The sequence below is a fragment of the Mobula birostris genome, chromosome 25 (assembly GCF_030028105.1).
Source record: "Mobula birostris isolate sMobBir1 chromosome 25, sMobBir1.hap1, whole genome shotgun sequence".
NCBI lineage: Eukaryota > Metazoa > Chordata > Chondrichthyes > Myliobatiformes > Myliobatidae > Mobula > Mobula birostris.
The window spans coordinates 13,032,135-13,055,053 of NC_092394.1; the positions used below are offsets into that span (position 1 = coordinate 13,032,135).

The 22,919-nt window shown below is 37.4% G+C and overlaps 1 protein-coding gene across 13 annotated transcripts in view; it reads left to right on the plus strand.

Annotated features, from left to right (window-relative positions):
• LOC140187802 (kinase suppressor of Ras 1-like) overlaps positions 1-22,919 on the plus strand; it is a 548,168-nt gene that overhangs the window by 172,202 nt on the left and 353,047 nt on the right. For 8 of the 13 annotated variants that reach the window (XM_072243555.1, XM_072243561.1, XM_072243563.1 and 5 more), the window contains 4 exons: positions 2,203-2,334; positions 3,638-3,773; positions 6,209-6,342; positions 13,710-22,629. In XM_072243555.1, coding sequence (XP_072099656.1) covers positions 2,203-2,334; positions 3,638-3,773; positions 6,209-6,342; positions 13,710-13,725 — 418 coding nt within the window. In that variant the 3' untranslated portion in view covers positions 13,726-22,629. Of the gene's footprint in view, positions 1-2,202; positions 2,335-3,637; positions 3,774-6,208; positions 6,343-11,805; positions 11,839-13,174; positions 22,630-22,919 lie in introns of those variants that run through there. The other 5 variants (XM_072243556.1, XM_072243557.1, XM_072243558.1 and 2 more) reach the window with 5 other exon arrangements.

The following is a 22,919-nucleotide window of genomic DNA, read 5'->3' on the forward strand; positions in this document are numbered from 1 at the left end:
AGGTTTTACAGAGGTTTCAAGCTCACTATCATTCAGTGTGATCATGGCTGGTTATCCAAATTTATAACCTGGTTCCTGTTTTCTCCCTTAATCCCCTAAACTTTTAAGTAGTATATCTAGCTCCTCCTTGAATATATTTGACCTGTGGTAAAGAAATCCACAAGTTCAGTAGTCCTTGGGTGAAGAAATTTCTCCTCACTTCAGTCTTGAATAACTTACCTATTAAAATGGGCAGAGACACTTGATTTTTGTGTTGCCCAGCATATAATCTGATCAATTCCACAGGATTTTATAAGTTTCAATAAGGTCCCCTGCTAAACATTCCTAAACTGAGTTTCTACGCAAGGCTGGCTTTTGCAAGGTTAGTGTACACTCAATGGTTATTATATACTCAGCAATTTATAAGCACAAACTGGTTCAATCTACCTTTGTACATTAGTCCTGGCAAATCAGGAATCAGTCTGGTGAACCTTCATTGTACTCCCTCCATGCCAAGGTCATTCCTTGGATGAGGATGGCAAAACTGCAGACAATATTCAACTTGTGTTCCCAACAAGGGCCTGTATAATTGCAGTAATTACTGCTTTACTCCTTATCAAGTGTATGCTGCTTTTGAGTGAGTTTCATTCTCTCCACTTACAACTGTGTGGATGGATTAATCAATAGATATATACTCAATCTTAGATGGTTGATAAAGTTGATTCGTAGCATTAAACTTGCATAATTTCCCAAACAGGGATATTAGAGCCCCTTCCATGAGGAAGGTATCTTGACTCAATTGGAAAGATTGACATTGCTCGGCCATCAGAAAGCTAAGTGACCAAAATAAACAGGAGACAACTTAAGTAGGCCAACCTTTAATTTTTTTTTTTATTAAAAGGTTCGACAGTTTAAGATTAGTATGCAAATAAAATATTGAAAAGCTGAAATTAATGAAGAGTGCATCTTTTTTGATTAAACACAATTTAAAATACAAATTTTAATTTAAACTGAAGAGAGAGACTTTTCATAGTTAATAGCTAGTTTCCTCTATATCAATTGACCATGAATCATAGCCATGTGATGGACATATGGCAATATTCTGCTTGTGAATGAGAGGTTAATCCTGTTAACTCTGCATTGAAGGAAATAACATTCCTAAATTGAGTTTCTATAAAAGGCTGGGTATTCCAAGCTTAGTATACACTCAGTGTTTATTAGGTACAGGAATGGAACCTGGTGTAGTCTCCAGCTGTGGTAGCTCATCCACTTCAAGGTTCAATATACTATGCACTCACGAGATGCTCTCCTGCACACCACTGTTGTTTTGAGTTGCTGTCACCTTTCTGTCAGCTTGAACCAGTCTGACCATTCTCCTGTGACCCCTCTCATTAACAAGGAGTTTTCACCCACAGAACTACTGCTCATTGGATGATTCTTTTGTTTTTCACACTATTCTCTGTAAACTCTAGAGACTGTTGTATGTGAAAATCCCAGGAGATCAGCAACTTGAGATACTCAAGCAATCCCATCTAGCACCAAGAATAATTCTATAGTCAGAAGTCACATTTTCCCCATTCTGATGTTTGAACTGAACAATAATGGAACCTCTTGGTCACGTCTACATGCTTTTCTGTATTGAATTGCTGCCACATGATTGGCTGATTATATGTTTGCATTAATGAACAGTTGTACCTAATAAAGTGGCCACCGAGTGTACATCTCATTGATTTGAGGAGTTTCACAGAAGTACCCACAGTAAATTCTGCCAATTTGTCTTGCACGTGTACATTTCTTGGTGTCCTGCTGTGATGTTGTTGTATTTTAATGAGAAAACGTTTTTTGTTCTAGTGAAAAGAACCATGTAACTTTGTACTAAATCAGACAGCATTGTTCCCACATCAGTTGCTCAAATTGCTTTAATTGTAAAGGGAGCCACTATTATTGCTGATCTGGAAAGTAGAATAGTGATCTTTCAGAATTGCTGTCGTAGCTAAAAATCCCTGCTTAAGCATTAGGTAGAGATATGATGATATTTGCCTCTGATAGTCCAAATAGTAAAATATTCTTGAACTAAATGTCTGTGGACTGTGTATGACCATTGATGGCTGTACTTTTAAAATATGGTAAATCTTTACAAAGCTATTTAATTTGAATTATGTTTCTAATTTTTCAATTAAGTTATTAATGATGTCTTTAATTTTGTCCTTAAAATCATGACAGAAGAGAAAATGAGTTGAAACTGCCAAATGGATGGTTGTGCTATGTAGCTCCTGAAATAGTCCAAGAAATGTATCCAGGCAAGGATGAAGACAAGCTGCCATTTTCAAAGGCAGGAGATGTATATGCATTTGGGTATGATTTTAAAGTTATCGATGCTTGTCTATTAATTGTACATAATAACTGGTATGAAAATAAGTATTTTTGTTTTAGATGTGTAATTCCAAGGTTTTTATTTTCTTAGAAAAGCATTTAGTGCTCCATTTTTTTAGGCTTTATCAATCCTCATTCTCCATATAGTTTTTAATTTAAGAGGATTCAATTGAACTATTTAATCAGATGGGTCATTACAATCTATACTCGGTGGCCACTTTATTAGGTACAGGATCATACCTAATAAAGTAGCCATAGGGGTGGAACCCGCTGTGGTCTTCTGCTATAGCCCATTCACTTCAAGGTTCAAATGTGTGTTCAGAGATGCCCTTCTGCACACTACTGTTGTAATGCGTGATTATTTGAGTTACCTGTCAGCTTGAAACAGTCTTCCCATTCTCCTATGACCTCTCTCACAAACAGTATATTTTTGCCCACAGAATTGCCATCACTGGATGTTTTTTTTTGTTGTTCACACCATTCTCTGTGAACTCTAGAGACTGTGCAAATCCCAGGAGATCAGCAGTTTCTGAGACATTCAAACCACCTTGTCTGGCACCAACATATGAGGAGCATTTGGCAGCTTTGAGCCTGCAGTCAGTGGAATTTAGAAAAATGCGCTGCGGCAGTAGGGGGGCGGGATCTCATTGAACCCTACTGAATGTTGAAAGGACTAGAGAGGGTGGATGTGGAGAGGATGTTTCCTATGGTGGGGGTATCCAGAACTAGAGGCATAGCCTCAGAATTGAGGGGTGACCCTTTAGAACAGAGATGAGGAGGAATTTTTTTTTTTTTTTAGCAGAGAGTAGTAAATTTACCACAGACAGTGGTAGAGGCCAAGTCCATCAGTATATTTAAGGCGGAAGTTGATAGTTTCCTGATCGGTCAGGGCATCAAAGGATATGGTGTATGGGGTTGAGTGGGATCTGAGATCAGCTATGATGGAATGGTGGAGGAGCTGAATGGCATAATTCTGCTCCTGTGTCTTATGGTCTAACAATCATTCCATAGTCAAAGTCATTTATCACAATTCTTCCTCATTCTAACGTTTGATTTGAACAATAACTGAACCTTTTGACCATGTCTGCATGCTTTTATGCACTGAATTGCTGCCACATGCTTAGCTGATGAGATATTTGCATTAACGAGCAGGAGTACCTTATGAAGAGGGTACTGAATATATGTGGATGGTTTGAATTTACAGCCTGTTTTAAACTGGGCTTTTTAATGTTGAATTTATTTATGTATAGTTTTTGATTTTCATTTAGCTTCCTTACTTTTGCAGAACTATTTGGTATGAACTTCAAGCAAGGGATTGGCCATTTAAGAATCAACCAGTAGAGGCAATCATCTGGCAAGTTGGCAGTGGGAAAGGAGTCAATAATCTTTTGGCTCAGATTTCATTTGGAAAAGAAATAACGGTGAGTGAGTATAATTATAGGACAGCTAATGGTTTGTCAAAGTGCTAAAGATTGCGCAGTGATACCTTAATTTTAAAATATTTTGATACCAACCACACTTTTTAAAAAATTAACAGGAATTCAAACTATCAGTGTTCTTTTGTTTGAGGAAATTTGATAAACATATTTGTGGTATTTGTGACCCTATATTTTATAATTAAAATGCTGCTCTTATTGTTTAGGGTTCTTTAAAATTGTAGCAATTGTAGTTTTAGAGATTTCTAATAGTAAACACAAAATGTCTTTATCAATAGATTAATTAGCTGACACTTATACCTTTGTAGAGCAGAGTAGCCAATATTCTGTTTCTATACATATAAACACAGGAGATTCTGTAGATGCTGAAAATCTAGGGTAACACATGTGAATTGCTGAAGGAACTCAGCAGGTCAGGCAGCATCTGTGGAAAAAATCTTTTCCCTTTCATAGATGCTACCTGACCTGGTGAGTTCCTTCACCATTTTGTATGTATATGATACATAGTTTGTTTGAGCTCCAGGCTGGATCATTGCAATTGTCTTAGTGATGCAACTTTATCTTCATCATTAGTTTGTTGAAAATAACAAGTTTTGGTTGGTTTGTCAGTTCTCCTGTTCTAATAAAGGAAACAATCAATCTGAAAATACTTATGGATCAATAGAAATTAATCCATAATGTGACTGGTCAAAGAGCTGACCAATGTAGAATAACATGGGAAAATAGTAAATTTTCCAATTTAGCGGGAAAACTATAAAATAAATATTTCTCTAAATAGTGCAAGATTACAGAACTCTGAGATGGAGAGAAAGAGGTGTGGCATCCTTGTGTATGACTCTGAAAAGGGCTTTATGTCGGCATAACAATAATTTGGATAATTAACAGAATGTTATTTATTCCAGGAGAACTTCCGAGTATCAGTAGGGAGCTCATGCTCAGTTACTTAGTTACTTAGAGCTTCGATCAGACCACATTTGCAACCCCTTTTTATAGTGTTGGTCTCCTTAATTAAGCATGATAATATGTTGTGGAAAAGATATTTTCATAAGGGAGAATCTATAACTAGGGATCAGTGTTTTAAAAGAAAGATTGCCCATTTAAGATATTTTTTCTTTTAGAACCATGAGTCTATAAAATTCTCTTCATAGTTGTTGAATTATGCAGTACAAAAACAAGGTTCAATAGCCCACCTGTGCTACCACATTTACCTTACTCCTAAACTGATTCCTTTATTTTAACATCCACCCGTTCCTCTCCAGATATTACTACTCACCAACACATGGAAACAATATACATCAAATACCAATTTTCAGAGAGACTTTGTGGTGTAGGAAGAATGCTGAGCATCAGCAGGAAACCTGTGATTGCAGAGAAGGCTTGCAAACTGCATGTATTGAGCATAAGCAACTGAAACAGGAGTTGAATATTTTAAAACAAGGGTGAAAAATTATTATGGGTTGACAGCAATGCAGAGTTGAGGCTGTAGTCAGGCCAAGGAGTTCAGTGGTCTATCACAGCTGCCAAGTTGAATGTAAATTGAAAGTTTAGGTCAAAGAGGAGTGGGTAAAGAAATGAACAAGCACACTGAAACACACATAAAATGCTGGAGGAACTCAGCAGGCCAGACAGCATCTATGGAAAAGAGTATAGTCAAAGTTTTGGTGTGAGGACTCTGAAAGCACACTGAAATGAAGATTGAGGTGACTGAAAGCTTGAAGTGATATTCAAGACTTTTTAAAGTTGTGGACCATGTTTAGTCATGTATAGAATTATAGATGATGTTGGCAAGGGCTGCATTAATTTCTCGTCTCTGGTTGGCCTTGTAATACTTTGGACTGATGCCACACATATGATGACAGTATTCTACAGAGTTTTAAAACTATTTATTTACAAAAATAGATTGCACTAGAAGTGATGGCATTGAGTATCCAACTGTAACTGTTTTTGGGTGGAATGCTGAGGGATTTAGATCTAGTGACAGTGGTGGGTCAGTGATATAAGACTGGAAAATGTGTGACTTGATGGGGAACCTGCTGCCCTGGTCCTCTTTTGACAGTTGCAGGTTTTAAAGCAATTGATAGAATAGCTTTGGCCAATTTGTTAGCACATTTTAGACTCATCAGCATGGAAATTGGCCCTTTGTCCCATTATGTCCAGGATGCAATGATGATGGACAGGGTAAATATTAAGGTTGATGAGGCAATGGAATATAAAGCAAGTCAAAATTGACAAGCCCAAATCAGCTTTTTAATCTTTACTAAACCATAAGACATAAAAGCAAAATTAAGCTATCCACCCATCAAGTCTGGGTACAGCTAGGGTGCATGACAAATTTCCACTTGAAACTGTATCCAGAGACCAAAACCCTGCCACTGAAGGAAGACCTGAAACACTGATGACCTGTCCTGCTTATTCCATAGGAAATTCTCGCTGCATGTTGGTCTTGTAGTCAGAGTGAAAGACCAACTTTTTCTCAGCTGATGGACATGCTTGAAAAACTGCCGAAGCTGAACAGGCGACTTTCCCATCCAGGTCACTTCTGGAAATCTGCAGAGTTAGTATTCCACTGCTTTCAATTTTGTGCTATGTACTGTGGTACTTCAGTATATTTGGTTACGGTTAACAGTTTATTCTTTAAGTGTTAACATTGCCTCTGTTCTTACTTTTGTATTGTTGAGTCATTGAGATATATGTTATTTTATTTGCACCAAAAACAATTTACTGAGAACCTTAGTGTTTGTAACTAGTTTTTTTTATTATACCTGAACTTGCCACCTATTCAAAATGTCATTTTTCTTTTTAAATGGTTTATTTTTCTCACTTATAATTATGTTTTATACCTGTGCAGAAGATTATTACAAACACTACTAGGCTAATTCACTGTTAGACGCTGATGATTCTGGAAATGCTGGAGATCCTGAGCAGCACAGACAAAAATGCTTGATGACCTCAACAAGTCAGACAGCATCTGTAGTGGGATTAACTAAGCTCTGATGAAGGGTGTTGGCCTGAAACATTGACTGTTTATTCTCTTACACAGATACTGACTGACTTACTGAATTTCTCCGATATTTTCTCTCTGTAACAGTATTGTTATGTGTATAAGCACTGATCTCTGGTACAAATACTTGTAGTATCCACTGCCATTTCATTGGCCTTTAACCCAATTCTTTTCTCTGGCATTTCATCATTTCATTAATGGTTCTGGAGCATGTGCGCTACAGTAGTGTAGCAGTTAGCACAATATTATTACAACTCAGGGCATTGGAGTTCAGAGTTCAATTCGACATCATCTGTGAGGAGGTTGTACATTCTCCCTATGGAGTGTGTGGGTTTTCTCCAGGACCTCTGAATTTCTTCCACAGTCCAAAGACTTGCTGGTTAGGAGGTTAACTGGTCATTGTAAATTGCCCCATGATTAGTTTAGGGTTATATTGGGGGTTGCTGGGTGGTGTGGCTTGATGGGCCAGAAGGGCCTTTTCTGCACTGTATCTCTAAAAATAAAAATAAATGTAGATAAAATAGGCTTGTCTTTAAATTTAAGATCTCTGTGTTGAATGACCGCATTCTTATCTGACAGAAAAATATATCAACTACTTCACTTTTAATCTGATAAATCTTCCCCACAAAATTTAAGTGTCAAATATTGAAGATACATTTTCACTAAATACACACAAAAATCATGAACAGGCAAAAATTAATTTATACTGTGACAAATGCACTCAGACACAAACCATTTTTCATATTTTCCTTTCATTGGCCTTTTTGGGAACCAGTTGTCACATGGTAAGAGTCGGTCCAGGCTGATGGCTTCTGGAGGTAACAAGAACAGACCAGAGGTAGTAGAATTTTTGAGGTTGAGAGGACCTGGCCCCATAAGAAGTAGACTTTTTAAGAGCCATTGCAGTGCTCTGCAGAGGTCCCTTTTAAACAGTGGCTCGTTCAGCCATTGGGTTTTATTTGTTGAATTGACTCTGTGCCTAGGTAAACACCACAGCTGTAACTTTGACAACCAGACTTGCCTTTTTTTGTTGTTTTTTATTGTTGACCAATATTGAGGTCAGCTTCAAAATTGTCCAATTAATTTATTGTTTGAAAAAAAATACCACCTTCAAACATTCCAGAGGGGTCCAGAATTGACTTGTTATTAGTGTGAATTAACAATGAGCTACCCATCTACAAGTGCCATACAAAGTGCTTTTCTTCAAAAACTAAAAGTTTTCGTTTCCAAATGATATAGATGAGAAAGCCTTTACCAAATTGCTTGAAAGTTAACATTTATTGTGGTTTACACTTCTGAATACATGACTGTATGAATACGAAAAATGTGATTTAGAAGTAGTATATTTTATTAACTGTGCTTTTTAATACTTTTTTTTGTTCTGTTCATCTTTCTTAATTTTTCTTCCACTTCTTATGTGAACACTGGTTGGTATCCTTGGAGGCTGTTGTAACTCCTTGGACATTCAAAGCTCCAGCCACCTTGCCACTATCCTTCTACAACTGAACTTTTATTTTGAAAACTTTACCATTCACCCTTATTTAAACTTTGAACACTGTGAATGTCATTTTGGCCTCTAACATTTGAAATCTGGTATTTCTGAATCGTCTTGTCTAAGGTGTTATCATCCGTATTCCCTCCTTGATAATCGCTGGCATCAAGCCTTGCACCAACATTCTGCTCTGCTATTTTCAATGGAATCATTGCAAGATTATCTTAAATCTGTGTGCTACCTTCTACTTTTTGTAGTGTTCTCTTTTGAATAAAAGTAGTCTTCCATTTGCTGAGTTTAATTTTTCTGTTGGCAGGAGTAGATAAGATGTTGCATCCAAGATACATATCTAGCAGTTACAGATCTATTTTTACCCTGACTCAGCTTGGGAGGGTTCGGCGTTATCATTATACACTTCACAGTTAATGCATTGCTCTAAGAGTGTCATGGTAGCACATACAAAATGTTGGAGTACTCAGTAGGCCAGGCAGCATCGATGGAGAGGAATAAATTGACGTTTCAGTCTAAGGTCCTTCATCAGTACTGGAAAAGAGGGGGAAGAAGCCAGAATAAGAAGGTGGGCAGAAGGTAAGGGGTAACACACACAAAATGCTAGAGGAACTCATCAGGCCAGATAGCACCTATGGAAAAGAGTAAAGACTCGACATTTTGGGCCAAGACCCTTCATCAGGGTGGGTCTGAAGAAGGTCCTGACAAAGTGTCTCGGCCCAAAACGTTGACTGTTTTCCATAAATGCTGACTGGCCTGCTGAGTTCCTCCACCATTTTGTGTGGGTTGCCTTGATTCCCAGCGTCTGCAGATTTTCTCTTGTGAGAGGGTAAGTAGTATAGTCTGGAAGGTGATAGGTGAGACCAGGTGAGGGGGGGGGAAGAAGTGAGAAGCTGACAGGTGATTGATGGAAGGGTAAGGGACTGAAGGAGGAGGAAAAAGAGCTGAAGAAGGTCAAAGTAAATTGTATTGAAAGAGGTTACCAGTGATATTTATCTTTTGTCTGTAAGATAAGAAAACTAATTTAAAAATCTAATGGATTACCTGCCTAACTCTCATGGAGTGGATATTTTGGTACATCAAATGCTCTGGTGTTTAGAATTTAGAATTGTACATTCAGTTCTGAGCAGCATAGCAATGCTATTAGCACAGCTGTCTGTCAGCTCTAGTGACTCAGGTTCAGTTTTGTCCTCTGGAGCTGCCTATGTATATGGTGTTAGTGCGTTCACCCTATGACTGTGTGATTTTCCAAAGGCACGCTGATGGTTAGATGAATTGGTTATTGTAAATTGGTCTAGTGTGGGTAGGTGATGGGAAAATTGGGGGGCAAGGTATGTGGGATGTGTAAATGGGCATGTGTGAGAGAAAGAAGGGAGGTAGATTGCTCTAAGGGCCAGCAAAGACTCGCTGGCCTGAAGTAAAACCTATGTTATTATGAAATATAATTCATGGAAGTCATTTTGCTTTTGGAGGAGCTACGGCAGCATGTCACCAGAACAAATCTGGAGCTGTGAAGGGCTCCATAGTGTAGGTTTGTATTGCCTCGAGTGTAGAGAACTGAGAGTTGACCAAATTCAGCTGTTTCAAATGATTAAGGGAGTTAGTAGAGAAGATGCAGAGAAGCTATTTCCTTAGACATTGGAGCATCGAACTAAAAGGAAAAGTTCAACTTTTAAAGAGCGATACTGGGAACCACTTCACATTTGGGCTAATGGAAACCTAGAACTATATTGTCGAGGCCTTACTAGATCAGTTGAAATTTTCAAAATTGAGCCAAATTTTTGATACTCAGGTTTATGAAACTAGGACAAATTCGAGAGGTAGAGTGCAAATTAGACACTAATTGACCAGAGGGATGAACTTTGGGCTAACAGGCCAACTCTTGTACCCCAGTAACAAGATACAGCAAGGTTTACTGATAGAATGTTTGGGTTGGTTTGCGCCTACAGATAGAGTCATAGTGTACTACAGCACAGAAACAGGCCCTTTGGCCTATCTAGTCCATACTAAATGATTATTCTGCCTAATCTCATTGACTTGCACCTGAACCATAACCCTCCATATCCTTCCCATCCATGTACTTAACCAAATTTCCTTTAAAAACTAAAATCAAACTCTCATCCATCACTTCTGCTGGCAGCTTGTTCCACACTCTCACCACCCTAAGTGAATTGGGCCCCCATCCCCAGGTTCCCCTTAAGTATTTCATCTTTCACTCATAATCCATGACCTTTAGTTCTGGTCTCACCCAACCTCAGTGAAAACTTGAACAAATAATGCCATTGAGTCCAGAGAAGCTCTTGGCAAAGCACAGGTGCTCCTCCATAATTACAGAGTAGTTCCTGTTCATAAAAATGAGGAACTGTTTATTGTACTGTTGAGTGTTTTCTGTTTACCTGTGCTGCACACGGTATGCATTTTGAATTACATTTATTAACTTATTTGTGGTAATATTTTGTTTTATGTGCTGTGTGTGATAAATGTTTTCTGGGTGCACTGTGGTCTGGAGGAACATTTTTGTTTGGTTGTACAGTCAGATAACAATAATCTTGAACTTGAAATGGGATTAGGAATCAGGCTAAGTAAAGTTTATTTAGATAGATTCCAAAGAAGAAGAAAATCTTACATGTGAAGTTCACTTCTAGAAAATGCATCAGAATTGCACAACAGCTTGCTTTTCTGATGCCATCTTTGCTGAAGTGATATGGGTAACTCAAATCTGAAGGAATTACTGCAAAGTCACTAGCTTTTAAAATATTTTTACTGCCGGTTAGTGGAAACTTTAACATGTACACTTGCTGAATGTATTCATCATTTTCTTACTATAAATCACTGAATAGTGAGGTTGACTCTGCAAATCATTTTCATTCAGAGGTTTTCATCAGGGATCAGAGCAAGTATTGGAACCTGGAGTTTATGGCAGAAAAGATGGGTTCTGGGTAATCTTGACATTAAAGTAATGTAAGCCAATATAATGCAAGTCCATAGCTTTTTCTGCTTAGTGCTACTTCAAAATTCAAAGTAAATTGTTTAGCAAAGCACATAGGTGTCACCACATACTACCCCAAGTTCCATTTTCTTGCAGGCATTCACAGTGGCTGCAAAGAAACTCAATAGAATCAATGAAAAACTAAACAAAGACAACCGATGTGCAAAATAAGACAAAACTGCGCAAATAAAAAAATATTGAGAACATGAGTTGTTCAAAAAAAAATTTCATGTTTTTTGTATGTACAGAATCTCTGATGTAAATAGGATATCTTATTGTTTCACAAAGCTGTTACTGGTTTGTAAGAAGCAGGTATTAAGAAATAGTGAAATTGAACATGGTACTGATCAATATTTTGGAAAGCTGCAAGTAAAGAACTATGAACTGTTTCCAAAGTCAGTAATCAGCACATGACTGGTTTTAATTCGATGGCATTTGTAATTGGAAAGGTTTAAAATGTGCTTATTACATTTGGCTTCTAAGATTTTGTTTTCTCATTCTTAACAATATGCTGTGTCTCATTTAGGTTGTCATTCTGAAAAAGAGACCGCATCAAGTAGTGAGTAACTGCTTTCACCTTCAGATATATTAACTTCCTTCCCAGCTTCAAAATTTTAATGAATATTAACACATCCAATTCTTCCTCCTAACATGCAATCTAACATCTATAACTTATTCAAATATCTATTACAGTAAATAGTTATTTAAGCAGCTTTTTTATTGATTTGCAACAATATCTTTAATGATTGCTGATAATTAGTAGGCAGACATTTTCCAGTGAAAATGAACTTCTCAATATTGCAAATCTACTGTCTTGCATATAACTCTAATTGCGTAGTAACAACCAAAATTGCATATCAATGTTCAACTAGTGTAAAAATAGTCCATTTTTAAGGCAACTCATGAGACTTGCTTTGTTAAACAATAAGAACCACATTAATACAAAAGCCTTTTGCCCTACCCTTATGATTGTGGACCAAAGTTTTCACTTCAGAATACTTTCAGTTGTGGTCAAAATTCTAATAGTCAAGGTTCAGAGGGGCTTGACAGATGCTGAGAGAATGCTTTCCCTTGCAGGATAATCTAGAGCTTAGTGTACACAATAAGTTGCTATTTAAGTCACATGAGGAGGATTGTTTTCTAAAGATTGTGAATCTTTGGAACTCTACCACAGAGAGCTATGGAGGACCATTTCTTGAATATCATAAACCCTCGATTCTCGTATCTAGATTATAAAAGGATTAAAGGTTGGGGGGAACAGGCAGGAAGTATAGTTGAAGCCACTTGTTTAATACTAAATCTGAATATTATCAAACTTCCATGGCCTTCTGCTGCCCATCAGCCAAATACTTTCCCATTAAGTGAGCACTTTGCAGCGAAACATTCCATCAGTAGTGAGAACATGTGTATTTGATATTCCAACTAATGAATCAATTCCAGGGTTTTTTTGATCTTTCTTTTGTTCAAGAGCTTATTGGGTTTGCGGAGAAGGCCAGATTTAATTTGAAGTTTTTTAAGAGTTATGATTGTTTTAATTCTTCTATCCACTTTTCATTTACAAAAATATAACATGATAGTACATTATTGCAAGACGCATTTCTAGCATTATAACAAATATAAAGGAAATCTAGATGCTCTATGCAAAATAGATGGTTCGATCTCAGAGACTTTCTGTATTCCTGATAATTACCGTCTGAGTTAAAATTACCTGTTTTTGCAGTAACTTGCTGTATTTGGTGATATACTGTATTTAGGAATGAACGCTTCCTTCTGCCTGCACTATGAAAGAAAATTACTATTGGAGGCTTGTGATTTGTAGTTCTTCGCTGCATGATTTGGTTTATTTTACTTAACTCTGATTAACATTGAATTCTCCTGTTTTGTTTTCTTCCCAGGTTGTAGCTGTCGGTGCAAAATCTGGGTCTGCCTTGCATGCATCCAAATTCTCTCCCCTGTGATACAACAGCTCCGGCAGTCATTTACATCGTTAAATTATCCAAAAGTAACATTTGGAGGCAACCTAATTATTAGCCCTAACCTTCCCAATCTCCTTGGCCTGTCTAACCTCCTTTCTCTGGGTTAATGATTTCAAGGATAACCTTGTTTGTGGAAAATCACTGTACTAATAGAATGAGCTTGGTTACTTGGATATACTTCAAACAAACAAAAATCTGCCACTGAACTGGGTCTGCTTTTACCACTGACTATACTAATGCTACACATGCTGACGAAGCATACAGATTATTTGCACTCTGTTGGTTTTGTACTTTCACGGTTTTTAATTGATGATTAGCCATGGTACAACATTTTATTTGTAGCTTGAATGTTCTGAGGCTGTTTGGATGCTAATTTTTTTGTACTGTCATTTTCCCCGCTATGATGAAATTTGAAATGGATGTTAACCTATATATTTCTCCTGTTCTCTTTCAGCAGTTATAATAACTAAGATCTTAGAAGGTTTGAAAGACTTGACCTGGGAATTCTGGAACAGCAAAGCAATCAAAAGCTTTATTTTTTTTTCATGGGCTGCGTGGCAGCGATGTTATATCTAAAATTCCTCAGTTTGTCCAAGTTCAGTTTTTCGAAGTTTTTTTTTGCACGGCAGTTGAGTTAGCTAGTGAAAGAGGGAAGGACTATTGAGTATCAAAAGAATGGAAATTGAGTATTTGTTCCCTACATATATTAGTTCCCTATTGGTATATTTAAATCAGAGGTTGATGGATTCTTGATTCGTCAGGGCATGAGGGGATACAGGGAGAAGGTAAGACATTAGGGCTGAGAGGGAAAATGGATCAGCCATGATGAACTAGCAGAGCAGACTCGATTGGCAATTGGTCTAATTCAGCTCCTATGTTATATAAGATATGCATTAAAAGTACACGTCACAGTGTAACTGGCAGCAAAAAGGTATCTTTCACTTGATTGAATAAACATCAGAATGCTTATGCAGTGTCACTGAAAACCCTGTATAGGCCAAAGATAAATAATTGAATCAAAAAATAGAAACTTGTATACAAAGCTGCCTCATGACGAGTGAAGAACTTTACCTGCTGGTTATACTGTGCTGCTGACTATGATAAGTAAAGAAGGTTGGTTGTGAATTGTTTGCATGGAATTTTTATCAGTGGGTCCAGATAGATGTATTTATCCTAAAAAAATTTATAGATACTATGGCATAGAATTGGGAAGGAAGTATTGAAATCCATAATTTGAATGTGAGGCTGAAAGAAGGTAGATAGAAAGTCAAAATTAACAACAGCTATGACTTTTATGCAAATGGAACAAAATTAGGATGAAAGTCATTAATACAAGGTTGCAAGAGATTCATCCATTGTCCTACATTTGAGAGGAGGTTAATGGAAATAAAGAACAGCTACCAATACTAGAGATCTGAAATAGAACAAAAATGTTTATTAACAGTAGGTCAACAGCATCTGTGGGAAGAGAGTCAGAGTTAATGTCAGAGGGAAAGAAAGAAAATAAAAGTTGGTTCTAAGTAAACTATATTCATTCACAAAAACTTGCTTGTACTTTCTACACACAAACCTATTGATGGCAGTGTTTAATGTATCAGTATGTAGAAAGTTTGCACATTGCTGAATGTACTAGAAATGCTTTTTGACAGCATTCTATCCATTACTTTAATTATGTACAAAATTAAAATCTGACTCTATTATGGCTGGTATGAACCTGACTAAAGTTTGAGGACGTAAATCTTGTAACCCAAACCCTAGAATGCTTAATTGACTCCAGTCGGATGACAGGTTCTGACTACCAGTGTTTCATTACTGATTCTTTGTTTAAATAACCTTTTAACTGTTGTTATGTGTAAGCTATGTTGTCGAAAGATGAAGCATTATTTTGACACATTCTACTTAATTAACATTTTTAGTTGTGTTTTTGTAAACCTGTACATTTTCAACATGATCACCAAATGTTATAGTGTATTATTTTCAGTTATTATAAAAATGAAGAGAGTGCATGAAGGGCTTTCTCCTTTGATACAAGCTGCAGTGAGAAAACTAATTTTGTTTTCCATATTTTTAATCTGTGATTTAAAACAAATATTTATGCCTATCCAGCTACTGAAGGGAAGTTCCTGTTCTTTTTCCAGTTTCCTGAAAAGACACTTGCTCAAATTTTGTCCTCTTTCCAAACCACTTAGGCTTAAGAGGAAAGAGGGGCCAAGAAATCCATTATGTAATTTTGTACCTTTCGTGTACATTTGATACAGCAGTTGGATAATACGAGGTTGCATGAATTCTCAGCCCTTGACTTACAACATAAAAGCTCTGCATCCTAATTTAAGTCCTTTTCTATTCATTGCACACTCAAAGTTTCATTCAAAAAACCTGCATTTAATTCAAATACCCAAGAAAAGCGTATAAACTGCATCCTGTATCTGAGGTCAAGGCTGATGCTGATGACTACTGTGTAAATAGAGCCATGTTCTATGAGTGTTTACATACAAGTTAAATTCTTTCTAATGTGAAACAGACAACTGTTAAAATATCTTTTTAAAACTTCGAACAACAAAAGTAGTAATTAGAAAACAGACCTATTTTAAACTAATTTGTCATGAAGATTACAGAATCTGATGTTTAATTTCTCCTATGTTTGCATGAAATCTTTGGGTGGGATTTGCATTGAGAAGTGTGTGTAACTGAGATAATTAATGTTTCTTAATAATTTAGATTTTGTATAACTAGTGGTATTCTTACCCTGTCCGTGAGATAGGGATCAAATATCTGAAATTTTGGCTGATGCTCCCAAACACTCTGGAAAAAATGGAGCCTCTTTAAACTTTACAAGTCAGTTTACATAGCATTCTCATAATATATAGTAATTCCATTTGTCTAACTGTCTGTGGACAAGGTGAATAACTGATAAGATGCAATTTCTCACAGTAAAACAAAATTTAGGTAACTGAATTAAATCAAACTCCTTTTTTACTTAAGCAATGAAATTATTGCAAGGGATATTAAGTATATTCTCAACAATCCTGCAGTACTACATTTTATTAAGATTTACAGTTTAAAAGAATTAAAGATTTTAACTAGGATTAAGCATTGTGATTTGTAGCAAAATACATGATTAATCAAGTTTCTGTCTAAATTGGGATTGCATCTTCATTGGGTGACTTGAAAAGCTTGTAAAAACTTTCTGAAATGCATGGTGGAGATTCTAACTTCTCCCCCAGCCCTTTTTTAAAAGAAAAACCCTTTTGTGTTCGGAATGTAATGCCATAAGACAGGAGCAGAATTAGGCCATTTGGCCCATTGAGTTTGCTCTGCCATTCTATCATGGCTGATTTATTATTCCTCTCAACCCCATTTTCCTGCCTTCTTCATGTAGCTTTTGACAGCCTGACTAATCAAGAACCTAACAACCTCTGCTTTAAATATAACTATTAACCTCCACGGCCATCTGAGGCAATGAATTGCACAGATTCACCACCCTCTGGCGAAAGAAATTCCTCCTCATCTTTATTCTAAAGAGATGTATTTATATTGTGAGGCTGTGCCCTCAGATCTGAGATTCTTCCTCTATAGGAAACATCCAGTATAGATGATCACCAAGAAACCTGTTCCTTTCTCCTAATAGGGAACCAATATGACTCTGAAATCAGAAAGCTAAATTGTAAAATATATGAATATTACCTATAAATGTGTTGTAACTGTCTGGCAAGTCCATTCAGTTCTGGTGAATTAGGAAATAGCATGTTGAGAGTTGGTATGTGAAAACTGAGACTATTGTTGAAGATAGGAAAATAAACAAAGGAAATTTTGGGTAATTTAAGTTGAGCAGTTTGAGAAAAGTAATAAAACAGTGGGACTTTTGTGTGTTTGGATATTGGGCGTGGTTTCAAATGCAGAGCTTAATTATAAATTGATATATAATTAGGCTGGATAAAGCATCTTTCTGCATCATGGAGTTCTGTTCGTGACTAGATAATTCTAGTTCTTCCAGTAGCTCCCAGTTTTAGGCTGATCTAACTTCAATTGATTGGATTCCTTATTCCTAAAATAAAGGATGAAAAGACCATAAGACAAAGGAGCAGAAGTAGGCCTTTCAGCCCATCGAGTCTGCTCCGCCATTTTATCATGAGCTGATCCATTTTCTCCTATTTAGTCCCACTCCCCTGCCTTCTCACCATAACCTTTGATGCCCTGGCTACTCAGATACCTATCAATCTCTGCCTTAAATACACCCAATGACTTGGCCTCCACTGCTGCCCGTGGCAACAAATTCCATAGATTCACCACCCTCTGACTAAAAAAATTTCTTCGCATTTCTGTTCTGAAAGGGCGCCCTTCAATCCTTAAGTCATGCCCTCTCGTACTAGACTCCTCCATCATGGGAAACAACTTTGCCACATCCACTCTGTCCATGCCTTTTAACATTTGAGATGTTTCTATGAGGTCTCCCCTCATTCTTCTAAACTCCAAGGAATACAGTCCAAGAGCGGACAAATGTTCCTCATATGTTAACCCTCTCATTCCCGGAATCATTCTAGTGAATCTTCTCTGTACCCTCTCCAACGTCAGCACATCCTTTCTTAAATAAGGAGACCAAAACTGCCCACAGTACTCCAAGTGAGGTCTCACCAGCGCCTTATAGAGCCTCAACATCACATCCCTGCTCCTATACTCTATTCCTCTAGAAATGAATGCCAACATTGCATTCACCTTCTTCACCACCGACTCAACCGGGAGGTTAACTTTAAGGGTATCCTGTACGAGGACTCCCAAGTCCCGTTGCATCTCAGAACTTTGAATTCTTTCCCCATTTAAATAATAGTCTGCCTGTTTATTTTTTCTGCCAAAGTGCATAACCATACACTTTCCAACATTGTACTTCATTTGCCACTTCGGCCCATTCTTCCAATCTATCCAAGTCTCTCTGCAGACTCTCCGTTTCCTCAGCACTACTGGCCCCTCCACCTATCTTCGTATCGTCAGCAAACTTAGCCATCTATTCCATAATCTAAATCGTTGATGTACAATGTAAAAAGAAGCGGCCCAACACCGATCCCTGCGGAACACCGCTGGTAACCGGCAGCCAACCAGAATAGGATCCCTTTATTCCCACTCTCTGTTTCCTGCCAATCAGCCAACGCTCTATCCACGTATGTAACTTTCCCGTAATTCCATGGGCTCTTATCTTGTTAAGTAGCCTCATGTGTGGCACCTTGTCAAGGGCCTTCTGAAAATCCAAATATACAACATCCTGGTAATTTCCTCAAAAAATTGTAATAGGTTTGTCAGGCAGGATTTTCCTTTAAGGAATCCATGCTGAGTTCTGCCTATCTTGTCATATGCCTCCAGGTACTCTGTAACCTCATCCTTGACAATCGACTCCAACAACTTCCCAACCACGGATGTCAAGCTAACAGGTCTATAATTTCCTTTTTGCTTCCTTGCCCCCTTCTTAAATAGCAGAGTGACATTTGCAATCTTCCAGTCCTCCAGAACCATGCCAGAATCTATCGACTTTTGAAAGATCATCGCTAATGCCTCTGCAATCTCCTCAGCTACCTCCTTCAGAACACGAGGGTGCATTCCATCTGGTCCAGGAGATTTATCCACCTTTAGCCTATTCAGCTTCCTGAGTACTTTCTCTGTCGTAATTGTAACTGCGCACACTTCTCTTCCCTGCCACCCTTGAGTGTCTGGTATACTGCTGTCTTCCTCAGTGAAGACTGATGCAAAATACTTGTTCAGTTCCTCTGCCATCTCCTCATCTCCCATTACAATTTCTCCAGCATCATTTTCTATCGGTCCTATATCTACTCTCACCTGTGTTTTACTCTTTATATACTTGAAAAAGCTTTTAGTATCCTCTTCGATGTTATTTGCTAGCTTCCTTTCATAGTTAATCTTTTCTCTCTTAATGACCTTCTTGGTTTCCTTTTGTAAGGTTTTAAAAACTTCCCAATCCTCTCTCTTCCCACTAATTTTTGCTTCCTTGTATGCCCTCTCTTTTGCTTTAACTTTGGCTTTGACTTCTCTTGTCAACCACGGTTGCATCCTTTTTCCACTCGAAAATTTCTTCTTTTTTGGGATATACCTGTCTTGCATATTCCTCATTTCTCGCATAAACTCCAGCCACTGCTGCTCTGCTGTCTTTCCCGCCAGTGTCTCTTTCCAGTCAACTTTGGCCAGTTCCTCTCTCATGCCACTGTAATTTCCTTTACTCCACTGAAATACCGACACATCAGATTTCGGCTTCTCTTTTTCTAATTTCACAGTGAACTCAATCATGTTATGATCACTGCCTCCTAAGGGTTCCTTCACCTCAATCTCTCCAATCACCTCCGGTTCATTACACAATACCCAATCCAGTACAACCGATCCCCTAGTAGGCTCAACAACAAGCTGTTCTAAAAAGCCATCTCGCAGACATTCTACAAATTCTCTCTCTTGAGATCCAGTGCTGACCTGATTTTCCCAATCTACTCGCATGTTAAAATCCCCCACAATTATCATAACACTGCCCTTCTGACAAGCCTTTTCTATTTCCAGTTGTAATTTGTAGTCCACATCCCTGCAGCTGTTTGGAGGCTTATAAATAACTGCCATCAGGGTCCTTTTACCCCTGCTATTCCTTAGCTCAACCCATAAAGATTCTCCACCTTCCGATCCTATATCACCTCTTTCTAATGATTTAATATCATTTCTTACCATTAAAGCCATGCCTCCCCCTCTGGCTACCTTCCTATCCTTCCGATACACCGTGTATCCTTGGACGTTCAGCTCCCAGAGACATGCATCCTTTAGCCAGGTCTCAGTGATGGCCACAATATCATACCTGCCAATCTGTAGCTGTACAACAAGATCATCTACCTTATTTCTTATGCTGCGTGCATTTAAGTACAACACCTTAAGACCAGTATTTGATACTTTTTGCTTTGATTTCACTGCAACTTTATTGCACTGCAACTCATCCCAATGGCTACACATTTGCCCCATCACCTGCTTGTCTTTCCTGACATCTTTACTGCTCACTATCTTAGATTTATTTCTGTTTTCCCCTTCCTCCGCTCTATCATTCCGGTTCCCATCCCCCTGCCAAATTAGTTTAAGATTAGTGAAGAACTGTTTCTAGATAATTATACTATTGTCAAATATTTATGCTACCATTTCCCTCCCATTTTAATTGCATTTATAACTACCCATTAAAATTCCTATGTTCTGTTCATTCTCATAATGAGCATTTGTTTCAAGTAAGTATTCATTTTACTTCATTTATCTCTGGATGCCTCCCAGTTGCACCCATTAACTCCACATTGACCCCATCCTCACTTATCCAAATGAAATATTTAAAGTGACTTTGAATGTGTTTACCATATTTCTTAGTGAATTTGATATTGCCTTGGAGATTGGTTGGTTCAAGACTTAAAAGCATATGTATGACAGCCGAAATGCTGTTCTGTTGAGAGAGCTGCAGCCGAGGTATTAAACCAAGGCTGTAAGTGAATCTAACCCAGCACCCATTCTAGATGTTACTGGAGCACATTAGCTGCTCACTTCCCCTGTTGCTGTTTACCACATTACCTTACATTTGCTTACCACATTACCTTACATTATGCCACACAATACACTTAAATGCTGAAGGCTGTCAAGAAGTTCAGAATATTCCAAATATGAGAAAACTGCTATCTAAAGGACAATTTGTTAAGTTATTTTCCCCTGTCCACTAACCCTAGTCTCAATTTTGTACGCTACTCCCTGTACCATCAAGGTTTTGCAAATACCTTCAGTGGCAAGTTCGAGTTCAAGTATTGTTATTCAACAATACACGTGTATACAGCTAATCAAAACATCGTTCCACTGGGGCCAAGGTGTAAACATAGCACATATAGTTACAATCTAGCAAATACAATCATAAAACAATATTAGCCCAAGTCCTTGAGTGACGTAGCCTAAAGATTAACAGGTTGACATAAAGTGTGAGGTGCATGTTTATGTAAGACAGAATAATGTTTTAAGCAGTCTCCTACTCTTTACCTCAACCCAGCCTTACACTCTTTCCTCACCTATTGGAACTAGAAACATAACCCATTGATAGTTTCAGTTTGACGCTGACACATTCCCACTGCTGGTGTTCAGCTTCCCTTGAATTGTACATTAAACAGGAAATGGGATGGGAGCGTCTGATAGAAAATCAATAGGTTTCTGTTGATCAAACATCATGGAATAATGGAATGATGTTTCCTCAACATTGATTCAGTCATTGGGCAACTCCAGTATTTGATTTTCTTAATTACGTTTTTAAAAAATGAGTATTTCATTCATTTACTTGTGTTAACATGCTAATAACATATGACTTTCAGATATCTAAAATAAATTATCACATGCAAAAATAATAGAGATTATAAAGGAAAGAAGCAAAATTGATATTTAACAAATGTTTATAACTTGCAGTGAATTTTATTCCTTGAACAATCTCTTCATAAATGTGTTCATTTCTGTGATTCAGAGATTTTCTCAGTTACACACACAAGGTGTGTATATTTTGTTTTGTAACAGCTGTGGATGATTCCTTCAGACTTTTGTCTTGCACCTGAGACTGAATGTAATGCAGATGTATTACAGTGGCACCGAAGTGTATTGAAGTAGAGTAATATGGTAAACCCGCTGGTTTCAATGCAATGTTGAAAATGTGTTACGAATGTAAATTACATTTTATATTGACTTCTGAAGCTAGGTGTAGCATTTTGGTACTTCAAAACTTCTGTACATGGATTCTCTTGCTTTTTTTAAAAAAGAATTTCAGTAATTTATTGGTGGCTTGAACTTTAAGGATAGGGCATTTTAGCATTGGATGTTTGCACCTTATACACAGGTGTTGTTTGAGTATAACGCTTCCATTGAAAGATACTCTGTAATAGTGGAAGGCACAATTCTGTATTCTGCAATAAGTGGTGCCTCTTTATTTTTTTTTAGTTTTATAAGATGGTTCTGCGAGGGGGTGGATAGAACATAGATTTTCACTCCAAAAAATAAATTAAAATGTGAAAAGTGGCTGTGCTGATAATAGAAAAATACAGCGTTAGTTGAAATGCAATACTATATGTAAATGGTGGCTAGTAAAAGAACTTTTGTGTAAGCAACTTGATTAGATTTGAATGTTATGTAAATTTGTACATAAAATTATATTTTCTATAAACTGGGGTTGTCTTCCAGGAAACTGTAATTAATTTATGAGAATCTGTTAGTATTAACCAAGGTCTATGTTTAGTTATGCAATTCAAGAATCTTGGTATGCTGGATGAATTCTGTATCAGATATGTAGGTTTTGTGCAGACAATGTTGTCTTAATGCTCATAATAAAACTTTCCATTTAACCATCGTGCATTTTATTAAAAGAGAGACCCATCTCTGTAGGACATGGTGGAATAAAGGTATAGGTAGGAGGGAGAGCTGTCAATGAACTTAACCATCCATGTTTATTTTCTTGGAACTGGTTTTTCCAATCGAATTGTTGTTCTAAGACAGTGATTAAAAATTGTGCAAAAACAGAAATATATTAAAAAAAAGGTGAGGTAGTGTTCATGGGTTCAAAGTCCATTTAGGAATTGGATGGCAGAGGGGAAGAAGCTGTTCCTGAATCGCTGAGTGTGTGCCTTCAGGTTAT